Source organism: Caloenas nicobarica, chromosome 5 (assembly GCF_036013445.1).
Source record: "Caloenas nicobarica isolate bCalNic1 chromosome 5, bCalNic1.hap1, whole genome shotgun sequence".
In the NCBI taxonomy this organism is placed as follows: Eukaryota; Metazoa; Chordata; class Aves; order Columbiformes; family Columbidae; genus Caloenas; species Caloenas nicobarica.
This window is the reverse complement of record NC_088249.1, coordinates 68,596,724-68,617,921: the sequence shown is the minus strand read 5'-3', so window position 1 is coordinate 68,617,921 and position 21,198 is coordinate 68,596,724. Positions and strand designations below refer to the sequence as shown.

The 21,198-nt window shown below is 62.3% G+C and overlaps 3 protein-coding genes across 3 annotated transcripts; 1 reads left to right on the top strand and 2 right to left on the bottom strand.

Annotated features, from left to right (window-relative positions):
- Positions 1-1,717: 1,717 nt before the first annotated feature.
- Positions 1,718-4,844, top strand: MPEG1 (macrophage expressed 1). The gene has a single exon (XM_065636109.1). It carries the CDS (start codon positions 1,739-1,741, stop codon positions 3,887-3,889), a length of 2,151 nt encoding a protein of 716 aa, XP_065492181.1. The 5' UTR covers positions 1,718-1,738; the 3' UTR covers positions 3,890-4,844.
- A 920-nt stretch (positions 4,845-5,764) lies between these two features.
- DTX4 (deltex E3 ubiquitin ligase 4) lies at positions 5,765-15,078 on the bottom strand. Its single transcript, XM_065635654.1, has 9 exons — positions 14,775-15,078; positions 10,760-11,483; positions 9,769-9,830; positions 9,459-9,620; positions 9,259-9,320; positions 8,784-8,936; positions 7,907-8,068; positions 7,433-7,522; positions 5,765-7,048 (listed from the first exon to the last, which is right to left on the bottom strand). The coding sequence occupies exons 1-9, from the start codon at positions 14,983-14,985 to the stop codon at positions 6,815-6,817; spliced, it is 1,860 nt and encodes a 619-aa protein (XP_065491726.1). The 5' UTR covers positions 14,986-15,078; the 3' UTR covers positions 5,765-6,814.
- Positions 15,079-19,498: 4,420 nt separating this feature from the next.
- Positions 19,499-20,631, bottom strand: CNTF (ciliary neurotrophic factor). The gene is made up of 2 exons (XM_065636779.1): positions 20,371-20,631; positions 19,499-20,054 (listed from the first exon to the last, which is right to left on the bottom strand). The coding sequence occupies exons 1-2, from the start codon at positions 20,482-20,484 to the stop codon at positions 19,581-19,583; spliced, it is 588 nt and encodes a 195-aa protein (XP_065492851.1). The 5' UTR covers positions 20,485-20,631; the 3' UTR covers positions 19,499-19,580.
- Positions 20,632-21,198: the final 567 nt, after the last annotated feature.

Genomic DNA, 21,198 nt, shown 5'->3' with positions numbered 1-21,198 from the left:
GAGAGAGTTGTTGTTGCCGATGAGTGATTTAGGGCTCTGCCTCCCACACAACAACGTTTAATCACCCACAGAAAAGCAGCTGAACAGCGTTCGGGGGCACGTGCACCCTGTTATTTACTGCAGGAGGAAACACGTGGAGTTGAACCCTGCTCGCCTTCCCTGGGCTGGGGTCAGGTCGCTCCAGTCTGCACCCCAGGGCTTGCAAAGCAAAAAAGCGACCTGCTGTGCTGGGCTCTGTGGAAGGAAATGGACTTCTGCAGGTTGGAGAGCGGGATGGGCGGAAGGAGAACCACATTAAAGACTGTTTTCTACGTCTTCGGTGACAGAGGTTGCGCAAGCAACATGGGACAGAAAGAGGAAAAAAACAGTGGGTTTAAATTGTATTAGTTGAAGAGCAACTCAAAGCACTGGCCGGCGTCAGATGGGGCAGGGAACAGAAATAACCAAAGCTGGCTTCAGGTGTGCAGAGGGCAGGCAAGCTGCACTCCTCCCATCCGGCCTTGCCCTCTCTGAGTGTGTGGTGCTGTCGCCGGTCCCAGTGGTGCAGTGTAACCGTCCCCAGGGGCCCCCTGGGCTCCTCGCTGGGCTGGGGAATGAGCTGGCCCTGTCGAGATGGTTTACAGAGCCCTAAAAATTTCAGGTCATCCTTGATGGTGTGCTTGTCATACTTCCCCCCCAGCATTACCCTGGCAAAATCACACACATGTCTACAGCTGTCCCCCCTCCACCACGGCTCTCACTTCAGCCTTGTCCTGTGCCAGAACTGTCCTGGGAAGAGGAACTAACCAGCAGAAATAGGGGAAGTGATCCTGTCCACATGGAAAGAGACACAGCTTTCACAGCAGAACCTGCTTTAATGGTTTATTTCCCAAAACACGCAGCGGCTGCCCTGTGCCACTGAGCCCGGGGCCCAGCCACACGCCAGCATCCCTGCGCAGAGCTGGCTCGGTGCCACTGGAACCAGCGAACCTGAGCAGGAGGCGCTTTCTCGGCTGGGGGAAAAGACAGTGATGGGGTAGAGGAGGCTGCGGAGGTCCCTAATGCAGATGGTGCTGCATGGGGGACACCTGTGCCGTGGGCTGCCCCCCATGGGGGAACCTCCAACCCCACTAGTGCCTGCCCAAGCATCTCGGGCAGCCTCTTCCCCAAGAGAGAAGGGATACAAGCATCGCACTGTCCCCCACACTGAAACCGCAGGGCACCGCTTCCCCTCCTCACCTCCGCCACAAAGGAAAGCCTTAGAGCCAGCAGCAAAGCCTGTGGGACCATGGCCAGATCTCACTCCATCATGTAAGTGGAACCCCAAGGTTGTGGGGCTGGGGACAAGTCCCTTGTGTGGCATGAAGGAGCCAGAGTCACACAGGGGCACGGCGGATTCATCTGGGGAGCCACCCATGCACTGGCTGAGGGGGATTCACACAGTGACATTCCCTGGGCACAGTGAAGAGCTGAAGAGGAGATTTCTCTCTGTCCCATCCCCAGCAGAGCAGCTTTCATGGGGAGAAGGAACTCTTGCAACAGGGAGGCAACAAGCAGAAACCTCTGCTTTCTGCTCCCTACCCTCTTGTCTCCGCTACACTCTGTTTTCTCACATTCATCAGTTCTCACTTCTCCTTTCCCTTTTGTTAATTCAGCCCCCAACAGGAGGAACCACCCGGCAGCTGCACCCCAGCCAGCTCATTTCCCAGCTCCAGCCTCACAGCTCGGACGTCTGGTGAGGTCCCTGCGCTGGGTCACCATGGGCTGGGTGCTGTGGGGGGTCCTGCTCACCTGGGTGTCAGGGGCTTGGGTGAGAGGGGCTGAGCTGCCCTCCTCTGCAGGGTGTCCGGACTGCAAGAAGGCCCTGAACCTCCCAACTCTGGAAGTCCTGCCGGGGGGGGGCTGGGATAACCTCAGGAATGTGGACATGGGCAGAGTCATCAACCTGGGCTACTCACTGTGCAAGACCACAGAAGATGGATCTTACATCATCCCAGATGAGGTCTTCACTATCCCTCGCAAGCAGAGCAACCTGGACATGAACTCTGAGATCATCGAGTCCTGGAAAGATTACCAAAGCCTCACCTCCGCCTCCATCAACCTGGAGCTGTCCCTCTTCTCCTCCATCAATGGCAAGTTCTCCTATGACTTCCACCGGACCAAGACCCACCAAGTGAAAGACCGTGCTGTCACCACCCGAGTGCAAGTCAGGAACGTGGTTTACACCGCCAAGCTCAACCCAGCAGCCGTCCTGGACAAAGGCTTCAAGAAGCAGCTGCTGACTATTGCCAGCCACCTGGAGAACAACCAGACGCGGATGGCTGATTTTCTGGCGGAGGTGCTGGTGCTTAACTATGGCACTCACACCATCACCTCCGTGGATGCCGGAGCCAGTTTGGTGCAAGAGGATCAGATCAAGGCAACCTTCCTGAAGGACAGCTGGGCCACACGGAATGCTGTCACTACCTCAGCTGGCATGGTCTTCCACAGCATCATCAGCGTGAAAAACCAGGAGTCCCTGAACAGCAGCTCCAGCTTCACCAAGCAGTATCTGGATAATCGTACCAACTCCAGGGTAGAGAGCATTGGCGGGGCCCCCTTCTACCCAGGCATTACCCTCAAGACCTGGCAGGAGGGGATCAGAAACCAGCTGGTGGCCCTTGACCGCTCAGGGCTGCCCCTTTACTTCTTCATCAACTCTGGCACCCTGCCAGAGCTGCCCACCCCCACGGTGAAGAAGCTGGCCAGGCGAGTGGAGATGGCTATCCGCCGCTACTACACCTTCAACACCTACCCGGGCTGCACAGACACCACTTCGCCCAACTTCAACTTCCACGCCAACACTGATGACGGCTCCTGCAAGGGCACCATGACCAACTTCACCTTTGGGGGAGTCTTCCAGGAGTGTGCTGGGCTGGCCGGCCCCGACACCAGCACGTTGTGCCAGGCACTAGAGCAGAGGAACCCCCTCACTGGGGCTTTCTCTTGCCCCACCGCCTACACGCCAGTGCTGCTGGGCATGCAGGAGCGGGAGGAAGGCCACAGCCACCTGGAGTGCCACAACAAGTGCATCCTAGGCATCTTCTGCCACCGTGAGTGCCGGGATGTCTTCTGGCTCTCCCGGGTGCAATTCAGTGCCTACTGGTGCGCTACGAGCGGGCCGGTGGCCCCAGACTCAGGATACCTCTTTGGGGGGCTGTTCAGCACCCACAGTGCCAACGCCATCACCGGTGCCCAGTCCTGCCCCTCAGGGTACCTCCCACTGAAGCTCTTTGACGAGCTCAGGGTGTGCGTGAGCCAGGACTATGAGGTCGGTGGCCAGTATGCGGTGCCCTTCGGGGGCTTCTTCAGCTGCCAGGCAGGGAACCCTTTGGTGGGACGGCACCAGGGCCCTGCCAAAGACCCCCAGGCCAAGAGCTGCCCGCCAGGCTTCAGCCAGCACTTGGCGCTCATCAGCGATAGCTGCCAAGTGCAGTACTGCGTCCAGGCTGGCATCTTCACAGGGGGCTCGCTGCCACCCGCGCGCCTGCCACCCTTCACCCGGCCCCCCAGCAACCTGCCGGCCATTGACACGGTGCTGGTGAGCAGCGGGGATGGGGACAGCGCCTGGGTCAGGGATGGGCAGAGCCAGGCGTGGCGGCTGGCCCAGCCAGAGGAGATCCATCACGCGGCGGAGATGGCGAGGGGCCAGGGGCTGACGGGGGGCGAGGTGGCTGGCGTGACCGTGGCAGCTCTGGCAGGGCTGGCCACCATCCTGGCAGCAGTCTGGTACAGCCGCCGCAGGTACAGGGCCAGGGGGTACCGTGCAATGGGCAAAGGGGACAGCCAGGCATCCGCGAGCCCCGAGGACAGCACTGTGCTGAGCGTGGGTGAGGGGTACCAGCAAGAGACAGAGGGGCTGATGGCGTAAGCATCATCCTGCCCCGCAGCTCCCAGGTGACGCCTTGTGCCCCAAACCCAGGCAAAGCTCGCTGCCCACCCTCCTTCCTTGTGCCCCAAACCCCAGCAGAGCCCCCTGCCCACCCTCCTTCCCAGGGTCAAAGCTGTGCCATGCCACCAGCCACCTTGGGCCAAGGGTCCCTGTCCGCACAGAGGTCCCAGGCTCACCCCTCCACAGAGCGACACAAGCTCTCCCCCTCCACCAGACCCCCAGGCTCCAGCCTTGAGCTCCTGGGAGGCTCCAGGGCTCTTCAGACATCCCTCCCCACTGACCGTGGGGGCCACCTCCCAGGGCCAGCCTGTCATCGTGACCCCTGCACCTCTGTAGCTGCATTCCCCGCTGAAACCAGTCCCAGGGCTCTGCCCCTTCAGAAATAACCGAGTTTCCACTGCAAGCCATGTCCCAGGTGTGACCACATCCCAAAACCAAAAAAGGGGACCCCGGGCCCTTCAGCAAGTCGCTGGGGACACTGGGCCATACAGGAAGGAAACCCTGAGCACAGCCATCTTCATTGGCCCAGGCTGGCTCCAAAACACAAGGGGAAGCTGTGCAACCCCCTACCTTCCCCAGGCACACAAGAACACCAGCAGCACTCCGGTGTGTCCACGGTGGCGACTTGCTACTTGTAAAAACCTTGGGCCAGGGTGCCCACTGCAGCCAGCTCTGGGAACAGCCCGCACCCCCAGGTGCAGACGCCCCCCCAGTTGCTGCCAGCACCCAGGGCCGGCACATACGCCATTGGCAACGCTTCGCCTCGTGGGACAGGGGAGAACAAGTCACCCACCAATTCCTGCCCACCGCAAACAGGGGGCAACCTGTCTTCATGTATATCTATCAGGATAGATATACACACGCATGCAGAGAGGCACCGATCAGCTTTATTTCAGCCAGCAACTAACTGCGCAGGCAACGTGGCATTAAAACAGAAAACCAAGTCATGTGGTGAAAAGACTGAGTCATGTTAAGAGCCATCGGGCCGGCACCCAGGGCGGATGGGGAACCCTCTGTTTCTTCCCCTAGATCATGGGAGGGTTTTGCATAGCTCCAGCCAGGGCTTTTCTGTGGTGGGGAAAAGCTGGGGCTTGGGTGGAAGAGAAATCGCACTGCTGCAGCTCCCCTGGCTGCAGAGCTGCCCAAAAAGGGGTTTTCCTGGGGAAAGAGGTTTTCTCCCTTGAGGTAGAAAATAACATCCCATGCTAAGGACAGCTGGGGCCAGACCCAGGCAAAGGGGCATCGGGGAGATGAAGGGTGCCTGGCCCTCCCCACGGTGCCCCCTCGCTCACCTGGCCACACAGACGACGAACAGAAGACAACAGAGAGGCCAGGCCGTGCAGGGACAGCAAGTGTCCCTTGCCATCCGCTTTATTGACCGCCCCCCCCAGCCCCATGTGGTGGCCGGCTGAGGGTGACGCATTCCCCCGGCCACGGACAGGAAAAACAGTGATGACAACAGAACCACGCACAGCAGGATGGGTACGGGTACCCCTCCCATACCAGAGTCCCCTGGGGCGCAGGAAAACCAGGAGGGGAATGCAACAAAACAGGCTGGGAGGCCCCAACACCTTGGTAACAACAGTGCAGGGCTGGGGACAGCCTGGGCAGTGGTGGGTGCTGCCCCCACTCTGCTCCCCAACCCTGCGGGTGTTGCAGGTCAGGGGCATGAGCACAGCCAGCCCCCCATGAATGGGGAGAGTGCCCCCAGGACAGTCCCCAAAGCCATGGTACCCCCCAGCACTGCATCACAGGTGGCTCTGAGAGGCCCTATACAGTCCCTGGGGGTTGGCAGTGCAACCCCCATGCAACCCCCCCACCCCCATCACCCACACTCCCCACGCCAACCCCCCAGCTGCAGCCCAAAACTGCTGTGCCAACCCACTGCCAGCCAGCTGCCCCCCCGGGTCCTGTGGGGTGGTGCTGCGACCCAGCGGGAAGGGGAGCAGTTCCCACACACACTGTGCCTGGTCCCACCGGGACCCACTGGGGACAGCCCCACTGTGGGGCACTAACCCCCTTCGGGGCGGGGGTCCCTGACGCGGGGGAGTGGTGCTACCCCGCCCCATCCCCCCCAAGTGCCACTGGGCTCAGCCCCCAGGCTGGCCACAGCATCATGTTCCCCCAGCGCCCCTCCCAAAACACCACCAACTATAAGTACATATATACGACAAACCCCAAAACACGAGGTATATAAAAATTCAACACGGGGACGCCCCCATACGAACAGTTCAAGGAACTCACTAATGGGGGGTGGGAGACAGGCCGGGAAATGTGCCTTCCCCCGCTCCCCCACCACTCACCAGCCTCCCCCGGCGCACGGCTGCGGGGGCAGCCCAGACAAGGGGACCCTGCAGGGCACAGCTCAGACACAGCCAAGAGGAGAAGGGGGCATGGGTCTGGGGGCCAGCTGAGGCAGAGTGGGCCCCCTCAGCCTCCGTGGGCACACGAGACCAGCAGGGAGGTACAGGACAGGACAAACAAACGAACAGACAGACGGCTGAGGGACGAGGCAGAGCGAGGGGGACTCCCATGGCCCCCCTTCCACCCAGGCCAGGTCCCAGCACCAGGTGGATGTCAGAGATGTCCAATGGATGAGGAAGGGGGGAAGCCTGGCACTCCAAAGCCCTTGGCACGGCAGCAGTGGGGACCAGACAGCCAGGCCAGCACAAAGCCCTGCAGCTCGGTGCGGCTCAGCTCCCTCCTTGTGGGAGGGAAGGGGACGGCCAAAAGGACCTTCTCCCACATTCCCGGCCAGCCTGGGGTTGCTCCCCCTGGGTGGGTGCCACCAGGAGCAGGGTGCTCCAGCTGGCCCCTGCAAAGCCCCGAGACGGGTTTCTCCAGCAGCTTCATCTTCGGGGCGGGGGGCGCCACATGGGCACCCCTTCCCTCCCTGCCGTGGTCTCAGTCCTTCTCCTGCGCCAGGCTCTCCTCTGTGATGCCCTGGGCTGCCAGCTCAGCCAGGACATTGTCCAGGTAATTGATGTCAGGGTAGCCGTGGCCAGTGAGGTTGGAGCCAAACTCTGTCTTGTGGTGGATCTCGTTCCAGATCACTGTGTCTGACTCACCTGTGGTGCTGGAGGTCCCGACTGCAAAGATCAAGCGCCGGTCCCAGGCTACCAGCAGCAACTTCAATACCTGTAGAGGGGAGAGGTGGGACAGGCAACAAGGTAAATGCGCAGGTGACACAGCCATTTCTGCTCAGGGCACACCTGAGCATCCTGGTGTGCCCCAGCAACATGGGCAACCCACAGCCAAGCCCTACCAGGGAGCTCGGGATCCCAGCCCAACCCTCACCAAACAGCGGGACCACGCTGCAAAGCTCCCCCAGCACATGGGAACGTCGCTGGGCATCTACAGAGTACGCCGGATGGGCTACAGGCAAAACCTCCACCCAGCATCTGCCTGCATAAGCCCCATCTGCTTTTCCCCATGCTCCAAATAGCTGCTCGCTCCCTCCCCACCTCACTATGCCTTTGAGCATGCCTTGGCCAGCTCAAGCTGCCTGGGTGAGCCCCTCACCTTTCTGCCCTTCTCGCTGTCTGGCAGGTAGCAGTGCCGGGGGAAGCCGCGGGCAGTGAAGCTCTTCCCGGGGTTTGGATGCTCTGGTCCCTGCAGCGTGTGGAGCGGGAGAGGAACAAAACCCTTTCAGAGCTCAGAATGACGCTCTGGGCACAAGGTAACCCCCCAGCCTCAACAGATGCAGAGCTGCTTGCTGCTGTGCTGGGCAGCTGCCCTCTGGCACGGTGGCCCTGAACACCACGGTCCCCTGGCCACCAGGCAGACTGGGTCAGCACTTTAACGCAGATGTAGCTGGGACTTCCCACAACATCCTTATGGTCATGGTCACACAGCTCCTGAGACACTGCTGAACCCAGAGCCGTGAGGCAAGGCATGAGCTGCAGCATGACCCAGGGGTGACAGAGCAGTGACAAGGGCCACCAGCCCCACAAGGGACCACCCATGTACCCCCCTGTGCATAGGGCCAGGCCGCACCTGCACTCCCGGCGGGATGTTGTAGATGATGCGGATGGTTTTGCAGTCAGAGTGGCCTGGCAGCGCGTGAGGGATGATGTGATACTCCATCTTCCCCGGCGGCTGTGTCCCCGTCTTCACCCCATAGATGGTTTTGCAAGTGGGACACTGCAGGCTCCCATCCTGAGCAGGAAAAGAGGGGAACATAATGAAACTGGTATCCCCCAACACCAAGCCAGACCGGGCGCTTTGTCCCTGAGCAGCACCAAGTGACATTTTCATCCTGAAAACAGTGATTTCAAACACACTCAGGGAATAGGGCTGGGAGAATTTGCTACAGCGACCCCACTTCAATCAAAAGCCTGAGGTCTGCCTTCTCTTCCTCATCATTTTACAGTCCTTTCTACTTTCCCTACCTTTGTTTTGGGTTTGTTTGGTTAGGTTTTGTTTGTTTTTTTCAAAGAGGAAGAGATAATACATATTAAAAAGCCCCAAACCATGTGAAACGCATTTTCCTGGGAATGTCGTACACAAGGGCCATTTGCAGGGGGCTCAGGAAAGCCCACCTGGGGCTGGAAAAGCTCTGCCTGGCACCAGACACCAGGGAGCTCTGCTCAGACAGGCAGGGATCAAAGTTCAGCGCCACTGGCACTGGGGAAGAAAACAAGGACATAAAGCTGGGCATAGTGGGGGAAAGAAAACACGCACACAATCCTGCTTTCTGATTTAGCAGTCCCAAAGTGCTTGCTGCTGCTAAAAACTGAACTCCCCGTCAGGATGGGGTGGTCAGAGCCCTGTGGGCAGCAGGACTCGAGCACCATCCCACTGAGGACAGGTAGGGCTCAGCACAGGTCACTGGGCTGGGAGCTTGGGCACCCTCCGGGCTGCGGCCTTGCACCTTGTTGCCGTTGTTGTACATGGCGACCAGGCAGTGGAGGTGGAAGATGTGGCCACATTTCACCAGCTTCCCCACCAGGTCAGGCTTGATGGCTGGCTGGGGTCCCTTGTAGCCGGAGGGGGCAGAGAGGCGCTCCATGCAGATGGTGCAGTCCTGCACAGGAGGAAGGAGAGGGTCAGATGGGTGGACGCAGCCGAAGCCTTGCCAAGGACACAGGGCTGATGAGCTGCCCTGCTCCTGCCCAGGGACCAGCACCCATCCCTGGTGCTGTGCTGTCATCCTGGGCCACCACAGGGCCTGGCCAACACACACATGCAGCATGCAGCCCCTCTTTGGAGGGGGACAGCGATAGGGCAGAGCCATGGGGGTGGTGGGAGACCCCCGTGCGGCACAGGGGCATCGCCCATGTCCCCAGTCCCTCCTCCCAGAGCAAAGCACCCCAGAGACGCCCCAGCACAACCCCCGCTGCTCTCACCTCATCCGGTGGATGCCGCACCTTCTGCAGGTATTTTTTGAGTACCTCCTCCGGGGTTTTACCTGAGGGAGAGCAAGAGTCAGAGGGGCTGGAGGGCAGCATGGGGGACACGCACTGCTGGGGGCAATGGGAGGGGACACAGGCGACAGGGGAACCAGGTAGGGAAGGGTAGACAGGAACAGGGGCCAAGTGTCTCTCACCCTTCTTGGCCTGTTTCTTGGTGGTCTTGCGGCAGGTGTGGGAGATGCCAGGGATGGACTGGATCTCGCTTTTGCTGACGGGCGGGGGATGCAGCACCAGCTTGGGGGGACGCGTCAGGCAGACTGGCAGCCCGGCCGCACTCATCAGGATCCCGGTGATCCCTGGGTGAGGGGGTTAGAAATGACACTGAGGAACCAGCATCACCCCAAACTCTAGATGTTCCCCTGGAAACCACCCCGCTGAGGCGGGTTCCCTCCAAGAGGCCAGCACCTGCGGGCACCGGGCGCCCCGCTGCAGCCCCATCCTCACCTGCCAGTGCTGGGTTGACGGGGCTGGAGCCAGTGAGGTTCTTCACGGGCACAGTGGGGACCCTGCAAGGAGCCAGCAGAGACCACGTCAGGGCCAGCAACAGGCACCCACGTCCCTGCAGCCCCCGGAGCCAGTGGGGGCTGGACAATAGTTGCCTGAGCAACCGCAAGGGCCCTGGCTGGAAACAGAGACTCCCCCGACCGGGCAACCTGCCCCCCCTGCCCCGCTGCTGCCTTTTCTCTCTCTTTAGAAACCCTGCCTGTGTATCCATTCATGGTCCCTTTTTGTCACCACTCCCTGGGCCTGTCTGTTGTTTATTTTCCTCTTTTCTCCTAGGGCCACATCGCTGCTGCCGCAGCTCTTTCCCCCCCGCCCCTTGAGGCTCTCTTCCATGGGAAAGTTTCCCAGCAGGTCAGGAGCACAGCGAAGGGGGAGGATGGAGAGGGAGAGGAAAGGGGCCAGGCTGCGACAGAAGGCTGATGGCAGAGCGAGACAAAGGGGAGAAACAGGCTCATTAAATGCCCACCCCTTTCAAAAAATGTGTCTTGGGAGGGTGGGGGTCTGGAGGGACCCCTTTTCAAGGGGCCTGAATGGCTTTTCTTCGGGCCTTTCACAGTCCCCCACCCATCCCCTGCCACCAAGAGAAAGAGCAGCCTCAGCCTGCTCATTGAGATGCACAAGGCACCCGGTCCCCACTCCCATCCTGGGGAACTCGCGGGGAACGCGAGGGGCCCCGCAGAGACCTCCGCCTGCGGGAGGCTGGGGACCACTGAGGTCCATCTCCCACCAGGCTCAGGGGTGACAGCACCCTTGCAGTGGGGAGGGTCCGCAGGGCTGCGGTCCCTGTGCCCTGGGGAAGGGAAAATAAAATTAATAATTAATTTTTTTAAAAAAAAAATATATATATATTTTAAAAAAAAAAAAAAAAAAAAATCACACTGCCCCTGTTCTCCCCCCAGCTGCCCTCTCGCTCCCATGCGGTGGGACTCACCCAGAGGCGATGAGCACCCGTGACTGGGCGATGGCCAGGCGCTGGAGGTGGCTGCGGTTCAGGGTGCCGAGGCCGGGGTGTGACGCCTTGCTGCTGCCTGCGCTGGGGGGGCTGGCAGCGGAGCTGGCGGAGCTCAGGGCCGGCGTGCTGGCCGCCTGCCGCCGGGCCCCCTGGACTGCGGGCGGCTTCAGCGAGCCACGCGCCACAGCCACGCCGTCGGGCGCCTTGGCCCCCGGGGCCAGTGCTGGGGCTTTGGGAGCGGCGGGTGGCACAGGGGGGGCTTTGCGGGGATGCAGGGTGGCGGTGCCAGGGCCGGTGGCTGACACGGTGGCTTTGACACTCATGACCAGGAGGCACTGGGGACAGGCGCAGGTGGGGGCCGGGGGGGCTGCCGCCGCCCCAGGGCTCGCTGGCCAGGACTGCGACTTGGGCAGGGTGCCCGACACCAGCGGGTAGACCATGTCGAGGCGGCGGCGGACACGGCGCTTGCGCTGGGTCTGTCGGTTGATCTGGCCCATGGTGGCAAAGTCAATGACGTAGCAGAAGCCAATGGCACTCAGGTCCACCCAGGGGTGCTGCTTCTCATAGGCGCGCTGGATGGTGATGCCCACGTCCATGTCGTACGGCGTCCAGGACCCGCTGTCATTCTCCCACTCCCACACGACACCCTTGCCTGGCGCTGACGATGGGTCGTAGTAGCTGCGCCGGACAGGACGGATAGTGCCTGGGGGAGGGCGAGAGATGCTGTCAGACCCTGGCACCGGCACCCGGCACCCACCCGCAGGTAGGGAGCGAAACCACCCCAACCTGCCCCACCAGTGCCGTTCGGCACGGGGACACGACGCTGAACAGGATGGCTCTCTGGCTCAGCTGTTGTCCCCGCCCTGCCAGGGGACTGGTGTACCGTGTACCGTGGTCCCCCAGGCCACTCACTGCCTGCAGGCCACCCCACCACCAGCACACCCAAGGGGCAGGGAACCACTGGGCTGTACGTGTACCCCCAGTGTGACCTGGATGAGGGAAGGGCCAGTTTCACCCCCATCAGTTTATGGTGGTGGCCGCTCTCCCAGCCCTACCGTGCAGCCACTCAGCCCTGATGGGGAAACACAGAACCACAAACTTGGCTGCTCCAACCTGCTCCCGGGACCTGCCACGGGAGCCTGATGAAATCAGACGTGTAGGCAGGACCAGTCTCCTGCAGTGCCCACCATGGCCCTGTCTCCCTCTCAGCTACGGACTGGGATGGTGCAATAAAAGATTTAAGGAGGCAGCTTTGAGCTCCGCAGCAGCGACGTGCACGCACCCACATGCGCAGGGGAGCGTGGCTTGTGCCAGCCCCACTGTCCGCAGCTGCGACAAAAACCCAGCCTGTCGCACAGGCAAAATCCCCACGAGGCTGAGCACAGGGGTGGGAGTAGTGCCCTGTGCCCGGCTCCTGCTCCCCCATCAGTGAGCATTAGGAGTGGGATGAGAGCACAAAGCACGAAGGCTTTGTGGCTTGCATCCTTATTTTTCCTAGGTGTTTCCTTTGCCACCGCTCCCAGTTGACTAGGACACATTCAAAGCATAGATGCAAATTTTGGAAACTCCTAGAACGAGGAGAAAGTCCTCCTCTTTGGGATGTTTCACAGCACAGCAGGGCAGGCTGAACACAGCCAGGCTCAGCCAAGGGGTCCCATCCTGAGCATGCTACTAGTGCCCAGAGTTCTTTGGTTAATAGGTGGGATGGGCTGATGAGCACCACTGCCTCCACACTCTTCTGCAAAACACCATGGCTCAGCCCCTCTGCCAGTGGCAGGAATAAGAAAGCTCAAAGAGAAGAAATAATGAGCCTGCTTCTTCAGCTTTTCACCACGTGTCTTGCAAAGTCTGCAAGAATTTCAGTCCCTTTTCACCCCCCTCCTCCACTGGGAGCAGCCGCCACCATCAGTCCCCACACAGGACCACTTCTCACGAAAAAACTGGGTTAAAAAGGAAAAGCTGCTTATTATCACTAACGACAGGCACACATCGAGCACCCCGCTATGGGAAAGGGGTGCAGCTGCACCCCAGGCAAGCCAGGCCACCCGTCCCCGTCCTGCGCAGGGGCACCGGGGGGAGAAGAGTCGCTGGCGTCAGCAGCACAAAGCGGGGCCGGAGGGGAGCGGGGTGGTGATTTATCCTAATCCGGTGCGAGGCAGGGAGGGCAGCGGCGGCACACAGCAGCATCTGGCAGTCCCCGGGGCGGTGGTGTGGGAATGCAGCCGTCCCCCCAGCCCTGCGCAGCCAGCCGGCCTCCCATTCAGCAGGGGAAGAAAAGGGACAATAGCTATTCAGGGCCTGCCAGGGTCACGACCCTCCCCAAATCAGAGCTGTTTAATGACCCAAAATACCAACATCCCCAGCAACCCAGGGAGAGACAGAACAATCCCCCTTTCAGGCCTCCTCCTCCCCAGGCGACAATAGCCCTGAGAGGCTGGCCCCAGCCCACCGAGGTCTCTCCTCCCCACAGCCAGGGCAGCGGAGGGTCACTGCCAGCCCCCGGGGCCGTGGGGGGACAGAGGACAATGGGGGGTGTTGGGCACCCCACTGCCCCCAGCACCCCCTGTCCCACGGACAACAGACATTGACTGGTCCCCTTCCCATGGCCGCCGCTGGGGGGCACAAATCCCCTGTGCCAACCTGTCCCCCCACGTGTACCTGTGCCCCACAGCCCAGCACCCCCAGGACGACATGTGCTCCACCACCATGGGGACCCCCATGCCTGCTCATTGTCCCCCCCATCCACAAATACTCCCACTTTACCTGTCAAAGCCACCACCATGGGGATCCCCCACCTGCCTGTGCCCTCCCTGAGCATCTCCCCACCTGCTTGTGCCCCCACCCTGGGCACATCTGTGGGCTGCTGTGAGCCAGGGCAGGATTTGGCCCCCAGGCACCGTACAGCCTCAGGCCTTTGGGGCTGATGGTAGCTCAGAGGCGGCACAGAGGGAGCTGGGCACGGTGGGGCAGGGCACTGGGAAGGGTCTGCAGGGGACTGGCTCCACGCACGAAGGGACTGTGGGGCGGGAAAGGAAAAGGCTGTAGCAGGCAACAGGGCCCAGGGAGGCGCAGCAGGGAGCAGGGTGGGCAGCACAACCCCATAAGGGACCAGGAATGCACGGGCAGGGCCGGGCAGCACGGGGTATAGCGAGCACCTGGGGAGCAGGTGGGACGACCTAACGCAGGCTGGCAGCCCTGTGCAGCACATCTGGGGCCGCAGCAAGCAGGGCTGGGCAGCGGCATGGGACGGGGCAGCGAGGAGCAGAGCTGCGGGCGGGCGGAGCCGGGCAGCGCAGGGTAAATCCAGATACAGTATGGGACAGGGCAATGCAATCCAGGATCAGGTAGCGTAATGCAGCACAGCACCCAGCACAGCGCAGTACAGCCAGCAACGCAACGGCAGAGCGGGCGATGGGACAAAACACAGGGCAAAGCAGCACAATGCAATACGGGACTGGGAAAAGCAGCGCAGCACAAGCCAGCTCCAGATCAGCAGTGCAATGCAGCATGGGACCCAGCAGCACAGCGTTGTGCAACAGCGTGCAATGCAATTTCAGGTCAGGCAGCGCTGCACAATACCAGACCTGGCAGCAAAGCGCTGCACAGTGAACTCCACACCAACCAGCGCAACGCAACGAGGGACCTCACAGAGCAAATCCAGCTGAGCCCTGTCAGGCACGAAAGCACCTGACCGTGCGAGGCAGCGCGGGGCCCGGCAGCACAGCCCGGCGGCGGCCGGGACGGGGCAGCGCCGGCGGGAGCCGGCGGCTCGGGGCGGGGCGGCGCAGCTGCGGAGCGGGGAGCACGAACTGGAGCGAGAGCGGGCGGTGCTGGGACGCACGGCACGGTGCGGCTCCAGAGCACGGAGCGCCGTGCAAGCCAGGCCGGGAGCCCCGGCAGCGGGCAGCGCCGTGCGGCGCAGGGCCAGAGCGGGGAGCCCGGGGCAGGACCCGGCCGGGCTGGACGCGGCGGGGCAGGGGTGGAGCTGACTCACCGGTGTCCTGGCGGAACTGGTGCATGGACTGCAGGTCGATGATGTAGGGCGCCAGGCGGCTGTCGGCCTGGCCCAGCACGACGCTGCCGCCCGCCCGTGGCCCGCCGCGGGCCACCGCCTCGATGTGGTGGCTGACGGCCGGGCTGTAGGGCCGCCAGCGCCCGTGCTCGTTCAGCCATTCCCACACCACCACGGCCGAGGCCAGCAGCATGGCTCCGCCGCCGCCTCCCCCGGCTCCGGCCGGCCGCTGCAGCCCGCCCCGCCGGCTCTCGCATGCTCGGCGCAGCGCTGGGTCCGCCCGCCCGCCCGCCCGCGGCGCCGGCCGAGGCCGCTCCTCCGCGCCGCGCCGCCGCCAGGAGGCGGCCCGCCCACACCGCGCGCGAGGGGCGCCCCGCCCCTGACGTCACCGCGCCCGGCCCGGCGGCCCCGCCCCTCCCTCAGCGGGGCGGAGGGGGGGGGGGGCGCGGTCAGGACAAACCATTCCCGGGGCGGGGGGCGCGACTGCGCGCATCCCGGCGTCCCCGCGCCCGGCACCCCGGGACCCCTCCCAGTGCACTCTGCTCACCCCGCAGCCAAGGACCCCCGGCGCTCCCCACACCCCCAACCGGGACAGCAGCCCCGGCGCCGCAGGGTCACCCCACGGTGCCCTCGGCCCCAGCCGCCAGCAATGGCAACCAGCCCGGGGGTCACGCCCCGAGCCCCCGGGGCAGGACCCCGCCCCATGGGCCGTGACAGCGGCACGCGGGCTGAGAGCGCGGGGCGTCCCCGTCCCTGGTCTGCAGCTGTCCCCAGCCCTGGGCCCTGGCGCGCACACGTGGGTCCAACGCCCAAAATCGCCACGTGTCCTGAGGGGCACTGGGCTGTAACCCCAGCCGTCCCTGCTGCAGTTCAGTCTCCCTGGGAAGTGCTTTCTGGGGAGATTTCACGCAGCTTCAGCCTGGCATGAGACTGCAAATCCTTCAGGAAGCTCCTCCAACTTGCACGTCCCTTGGCTTTGCTGTGCAACCCGAAAGTGGTGCCACCGAAACCCGCGGGGCCCTGCTGGCAGTGCGACCCTGGCACCTCTGCTTTACAGTGGCCACCTGGGACCTGAGCAGACAGCGCTGGCCCTTCCCTGCGGCCCAAGAAAAAGTTCATCCTGAGCTTACTCTTCTGCTGAGCCCCATGAACAGTGCCACAGGAACACCCTGCACAGCAGGATGTCACCAACAGGCAGGTGCTGCCATCAGGTCTCACCTCAAAAAAACAGCAGTTTTCTTGGATATTAAACAAAACACCCATCATTGCCTGTTTTGGGGAGAACTGTACAAATTGCATCTGTGTCCCATGCGCACGGGTTTACCAGCACCAGCAAGTGCCCTGATCCATGGTCCATGTGAGCTCGAAGGGCGACTCGTCCCCAGGACACGGGGCCCCACGGTGCTGCCGCTCGACGCTGCCCAGCTCCCGGCAGCCAGTGCAGCCCCTGTCCTGGCAAACGTGTGTCCCCAGCACTGCCAAGCCCGCGGAGCAGCCATCAGCAGCGCTTGCAGTGAGAAACCTTTAGCAAGATCTTTATAGAGGAAAGAAGGGAAGAAAAAACAAGGGGCGAAGAAGCAGGTGGGAACTAACTGCAGTGATGCCAGCTGGCTAGCACTGTGGTGAGAGAGGAGGCCAACTGCAGAAGTTCAAGCTAATCTCTCCTTCTTCCAGCTTGCCCTCGAGGACACACAGGGCCACGCTCAGAGCCTGTTCTCCTGCACCGACGGAGCGCTCCCGGCCCTTCCCAGAACAGCAGAGCCGCTCCGCTGGGGGCAGGCAGGTGCAGCCAACACGGGAAACCTGGGGATATCCTTTCTGCTGACTCAGGCGGGAGGAAAAGGTTTTCCTGCTGTTAAAAAGGGAAGCATTGGTGAACGTCTGCCCTCCGGCCCGGCTCAGGATGAAGAAGCCAGGAGCCAGTGCTGCGATGCTGGTGCAGGACAGCGCGAGGGGCCAGGGGAGCCGGCGGCACCGCTGGGCTGAGCTCACCTGAGCTCACCTGCCTCCAGCACACAGTGGGCAAGGGGCAAGTTCATTTGTGCCAGCACCCGAGTATGGGCATGCCCGAGGTCAGGCAACAGCCTTGGCCAGCGTAAAACCTTTCCAAACCCACAAAGAGTGCCCAACCCAACCATGCATTAGCCCAAACATTCATTTTTTAACATTAAACACATCAATAAGTTGGTTTTGGTGGCTCCTTCCCTGCTGCAATTCGGAAACGCAGACCTTTTCCTCCATTTCCCCATTTGCCAGCACTGCGAATCCTTTCTGTCTTCGGAAAGCACAATCTCGGATGGCTTTTTGGTGGGTTTTTAGTTTGCAGGACACTATTCGGGATCCTCAGTGGTGTTAGCCATGTAGGTACAACTGTCCTCCCCTCAAACCCTTCTTTTCTGTCTCTAAAATCAAAAGCTTCAGTCACCTCCAGCCACCCAGATTAACTGACCTTCGGCTTGTGGCTATGCAAGTGCAAAGGGCCTGCCAGCAGCAGGGGAATTCTGCCGTCCGATGCCCTGTTCTCGCCAAATCAGTTTACAAGTGCTTCCCTTTGGGGTTGCAGCTGAAAAATAGCATTAAAACCCAGCAGGCTTGGACCTCGCCACATCTCTACTGCACGGTGGGCACTTGCTGGCAGGAAAAGCTCAAGACCTGGTGCCTCTCACTCAGCCAGACTGTGGAGGTTTGGGTTCTGGTTTGCTGTTTTACGTTGGCGACGGTGCCCAAAGCATTGCGGGTGCTTTGCAAACACAGATATGCCCAGCACTGCTGGCACGGTGGCAAGGAAGGTCGCAAAAATGGTGATTCGTGCTGCTGGGCACAGCCTGTGGAAGCCCCTGGAGCAAGATCATCCTCCACCTTCAATCCCCTGTGCTGCTTCGGCTCCGGGAGCGCGACTGCAGCGGCCAAGCTCAGCTGGCAGCATGGCCGCAGCTGATCTGGAGGGACCGAGTGTCCGGGGCTGGTTCCAGCGCTGGGGCCGGCTCCCCAGGAGGCGAAGGTCAGCTCGGGTACTGCGGTGAGAGAAAACGGGTCTGCTCCTGCCTGCTCGGGTCGCGGGGTTTAGAGATGGACGTGTCTGCGAACACCCAGCCACTGCTGGGCACCGGGGTGCAAGGGGGGAAAAGCAAATGGCTTCAAGTGCACAAAGCAGACAAGACTGGGAGAGAGAAATACTTGCTGGGAAAGGGACTCACTTTGACTAATCCTGGAAAAAAAAAAAGGCCATACATTGTCATTCCCAAGTGCAGGGACACAGAAACATTTCAAATAAACCAGTCGAACCTGCAAAGCTGAGGCTAGGCAGCAAGCAGTGACTGAAGAAGGTGCACGTTCTTCCTCTTGGGCGTCACCCACAAAGCAACAGGCACCATCAAACCCCCCTCGCCCCGACCCCAGGGGGCAGCCCCAGCCCTGTGGCCCCGCTTGCCCTGATGCAGCCAGAGGGGCGGGCAGAATGGGCACGGGGGGTCCCTGCTTCACCATTGCCCTTCATCCTCCCGCAGCGCCCAGGGCCCCCCATGCCCACAGAGACATCGGCGTTGGGACGGGCACTGCGCCTGGTGCCACCACCACCCGCCGTGACAAAGCCGCTTTGTGCAGGGCCGGCCGGGCACGTCCCCAGCCTCCTCCCCACCCCATGCCCCCGGCGTCCCTCCATGCTGCCTTCTCTCCTGCAGGGCCACACCAGGATGGGGTGCAACTCCAGCGACCCCCCCACCTCCTCCTGATCCTCCTGCCACCTCAGTCTCCTCCATCCCCAGCTCCTTCACCTTTGCCGTGGCCTCCCAGCGGGTCCCAGCCCCTGCAAACCTCTCACCCCACTGAGACCAACCCTTCCCTGGGGTGGGAAGGGGCAGCCCAGGCTCTCTGGTGAGGCCGAGCCCCACTGTCCCACCTCCCCCAAGAAGTCACATCACCTCAGTAGACCTCCCAGCCCTTTTATTCACTCAGCAGCTAGAAGCCATCACATCCATTCAGCAAGAAAACACAGCCCAGGCAGCTGCGCAACCTCAAAGCATTCCGCTTCACAGAGCGAGCGATGTGGTTCGGGCTGTTTAACCCTCTGCGCTATTTTCAGTCCCAAAACAACACCTGGAGACACAAACCTCCTTGCAGAGGGTCTTCTGAATCACAGCCTTCAGTTACAAGCTCCTCTCTGTTACCTTGCACAGGTGGTTGATGTATCCCCTGCTGGTTGTAACCCCACACCCTTCCCTCTCAAAAAAGCCCCAGGCAGTTAGAGCAGAAATTCAAAGCACAGAAAATGTGAGCTAGGTGGGAGAAAAGAGACCCATCTTGCAGCCAGGGGACAGGTCCCAAGCCTCCTTTTGTCGGGCGATGTTCTTCTATCCCTTCGCTCCTGCCTTGCAACCACAAGAGTCCCGAAGCATCTTCTGTGCGCCGGAGGCAGCGCCTGGCCATGGCGAGTCGGGCAGCGACCAAATTCCAAAGAAAAGGCCACATCACCACAGCCTGCTGAGGGTCACGGCCTCCAGACCCGCGAGCGAGCGGCAAAGCTGCTTCCCGGGGACAATCCCCGGGCCCAGCCCGCTGGGGATCCCCGCTCCCCCGGCACAGCGCAGCCCACGCCTCCGCCTCCCCACAGGGAAAGGGGCTCGCGAGAGTGGCACCAAAAGCATGGGAGTCCCAGGGATCAATGACACTGTCCCTCCCGGCCGCCCCATTCCCTGAACAACCCCCGTCACTGTCAGCAGCCCTCTGCAGGGATGGGCAAGGAGCCCCCCGCAGCCCAGCAAACCCCAGCCCCCCGCCCCGCGCCCACCTTCAAGGGCTCTCAGCTGGGCTGGGGGCCGAGCTGCCGCCTGGGCTGGGCTTGGCAAGCTGCCGCAGGTCCCGCGTGGACCTGACAGCCCACTGGGCCAGCTCCCGCAGCACCCCCAGGCCCCGCAGCTTCCTCTCGAAGAGGCTGAGGTGAGAGGCCGGGGGGGGCCCGGCCGCCTCCTCGCTGGGAGGCCCGCGGCTCTCCAGCCGCAGCAGCTCCTCGAGGTGGTAGGTGAAGGCTGAGACCTGCAGCAGAACGGCTGCCAGCGCCCGGCCCAGCGCGGCGTCTGCCTCGCCCAGCTGCTCCCGCTGCTCCTCCAGCATCTGGGCCAGCAGTGCGCGGAAGGCCCGGTACGCCGCCAGATTCTCCAGCAGCCGCTGCGTCCCCGACTGCTCGTCCCAGCGCTCCGCCGCTGCCGCCGGCACCCCCTCCACCGCCGCCACGCTGGTCGAGGCGTCCAAGCCCTGGCATTCCACCTGCGGGTGAGAGCAGCCGGGGTCAGCACTGGCGGGAGAAACGGGGGGACGCCCCACACCGCCAGCACCGGCTCCAGGGGACCCCAGTTCAGATTCAACGCTGGCCAGGAGGCACTCGGGGCAGCGCAAGGACAGGTGCTCAGGGTTTGTCCAAGCATCGGCTCAGAGCGCCAGGGCCCGGATACCGGCAGAGTTTCATCCCTCACCTCCACTGTGGGCCAGAGCCCTTGTGCTCCGGCACAGCTGCCGGGAGCCCCCCAGACCCTGGTAGCAGTGGCCACCCCACGAGCGCTCCCAGCCCCATGGGCAAACTCACGTAGGCGTCCAGGAGGTCAACAACGTCCGAGCGCATCTTCCCAGCCAGGCGGATGCCTCGGCTGCACAGGTCGCGGCGCTGGAGGGCGGCTGAGGGGCTGTCTGGGGCCGCCATGGCCTGGGCGGCCGTCAAAGGCACCGGGCTCAGGGCACAGCGCCTGCCCGGCCCCGGGAGGACAATCCCCTGCTGAGCTGGTGCATTCCAGCCGGGAGCTCTGCTCACGCGTCCGCTGGCCGGGCTCTCCCCCTCTTCCGCGCCTGGGGCCTGGCACGATGCTGCAAATTCCCGCCTCTGGGATCAACAGCAACAGATTATTTCCCTAATTCCCCTGTGCTTCACTGCTCCAAGCGCCTTGCCCAGAACAGTCTTGCCCGGAGGCCACAGGCTCCCAACCCCGCTCTGACCCATTCCTCCCTGCCAGATGCACAGCGATTAGCAGGACGGTAATCCCTGGCTCATGCCAGAGCGCGGGAAGCTGCTGCCAGGAAGAGGCAAGCAGACCCGGACATTGCTCAACACCTCAGCCCGGTCTGGGCCTGAGCCGTGCCGAGCGCCGCGGGTTCACCGGTGAGGGATGGACGGACGGAGCCCTCGGGCTGCAGATCCAGCACTGGCTGCAGATCAGATCCAGCACCGGCTGCAGCCCAAACCCTGGCAGAAAGCTTCAGGGGCCTGGCCCAGCCGCCTCCAGCCCTCTCATCCCCCACAGCTGCACAGGGCTGGATCTCCCAGCTCTGACCCCCTTCCCCAGAGGGGTCCTGCCCCAAAGGGGCTGCAGACAAGGGAGCAGGTCCCACCACTCACCGTGGGTGAGCTGCATGCACCCAG

Bases quoted from the DNA above. Each gene is read 5' to 3' on its own strand.
- MPEG1 (XM_065636109.1), top strand. From the start codon at position 1,739: ATGGGCTGGGTGCTGTGGGGGGTCCTGCTCACCTGGGTGTCAGGGGCT.
- DTX4 (XM_065635654.1), bottom strand. From the start codon at position 14,985: ATGCTGCTGGCCTCGGCCGTGGTGGTGTGGGAATGGCTGAACGAGCAC. The intron at 9,831-10,759 runs GTGAGTCCCACC...GGCTCCTTGCAG, and splicing joins CGGGTGCTCATCGCCTCTGG to GGTCCCCACTGTGCCCGTGA. The intron at 9,321-9,458 runs GTGAGAGACACT...GCTCTCCCTCAG, and splicing joins CAAGAAACAGGCCAAGAAGG to GTAAAACCCCGGAGGAGGTA.
- CNTF (XM_065636779.1), bottom strand. From the start codon at position 20,484: ATGGCGGCCCCAGACAGCCCCTCAGCCGCCCTCCAGCGCCGCGACCTG. The intron at 20,055-20,370 runs GTGAGTTTGCCC...TCTCACCCGCAG, and splicing joins TTGACCTCCTGGACGCCTAC to GTGGAATGCCAGGGCTTGGA.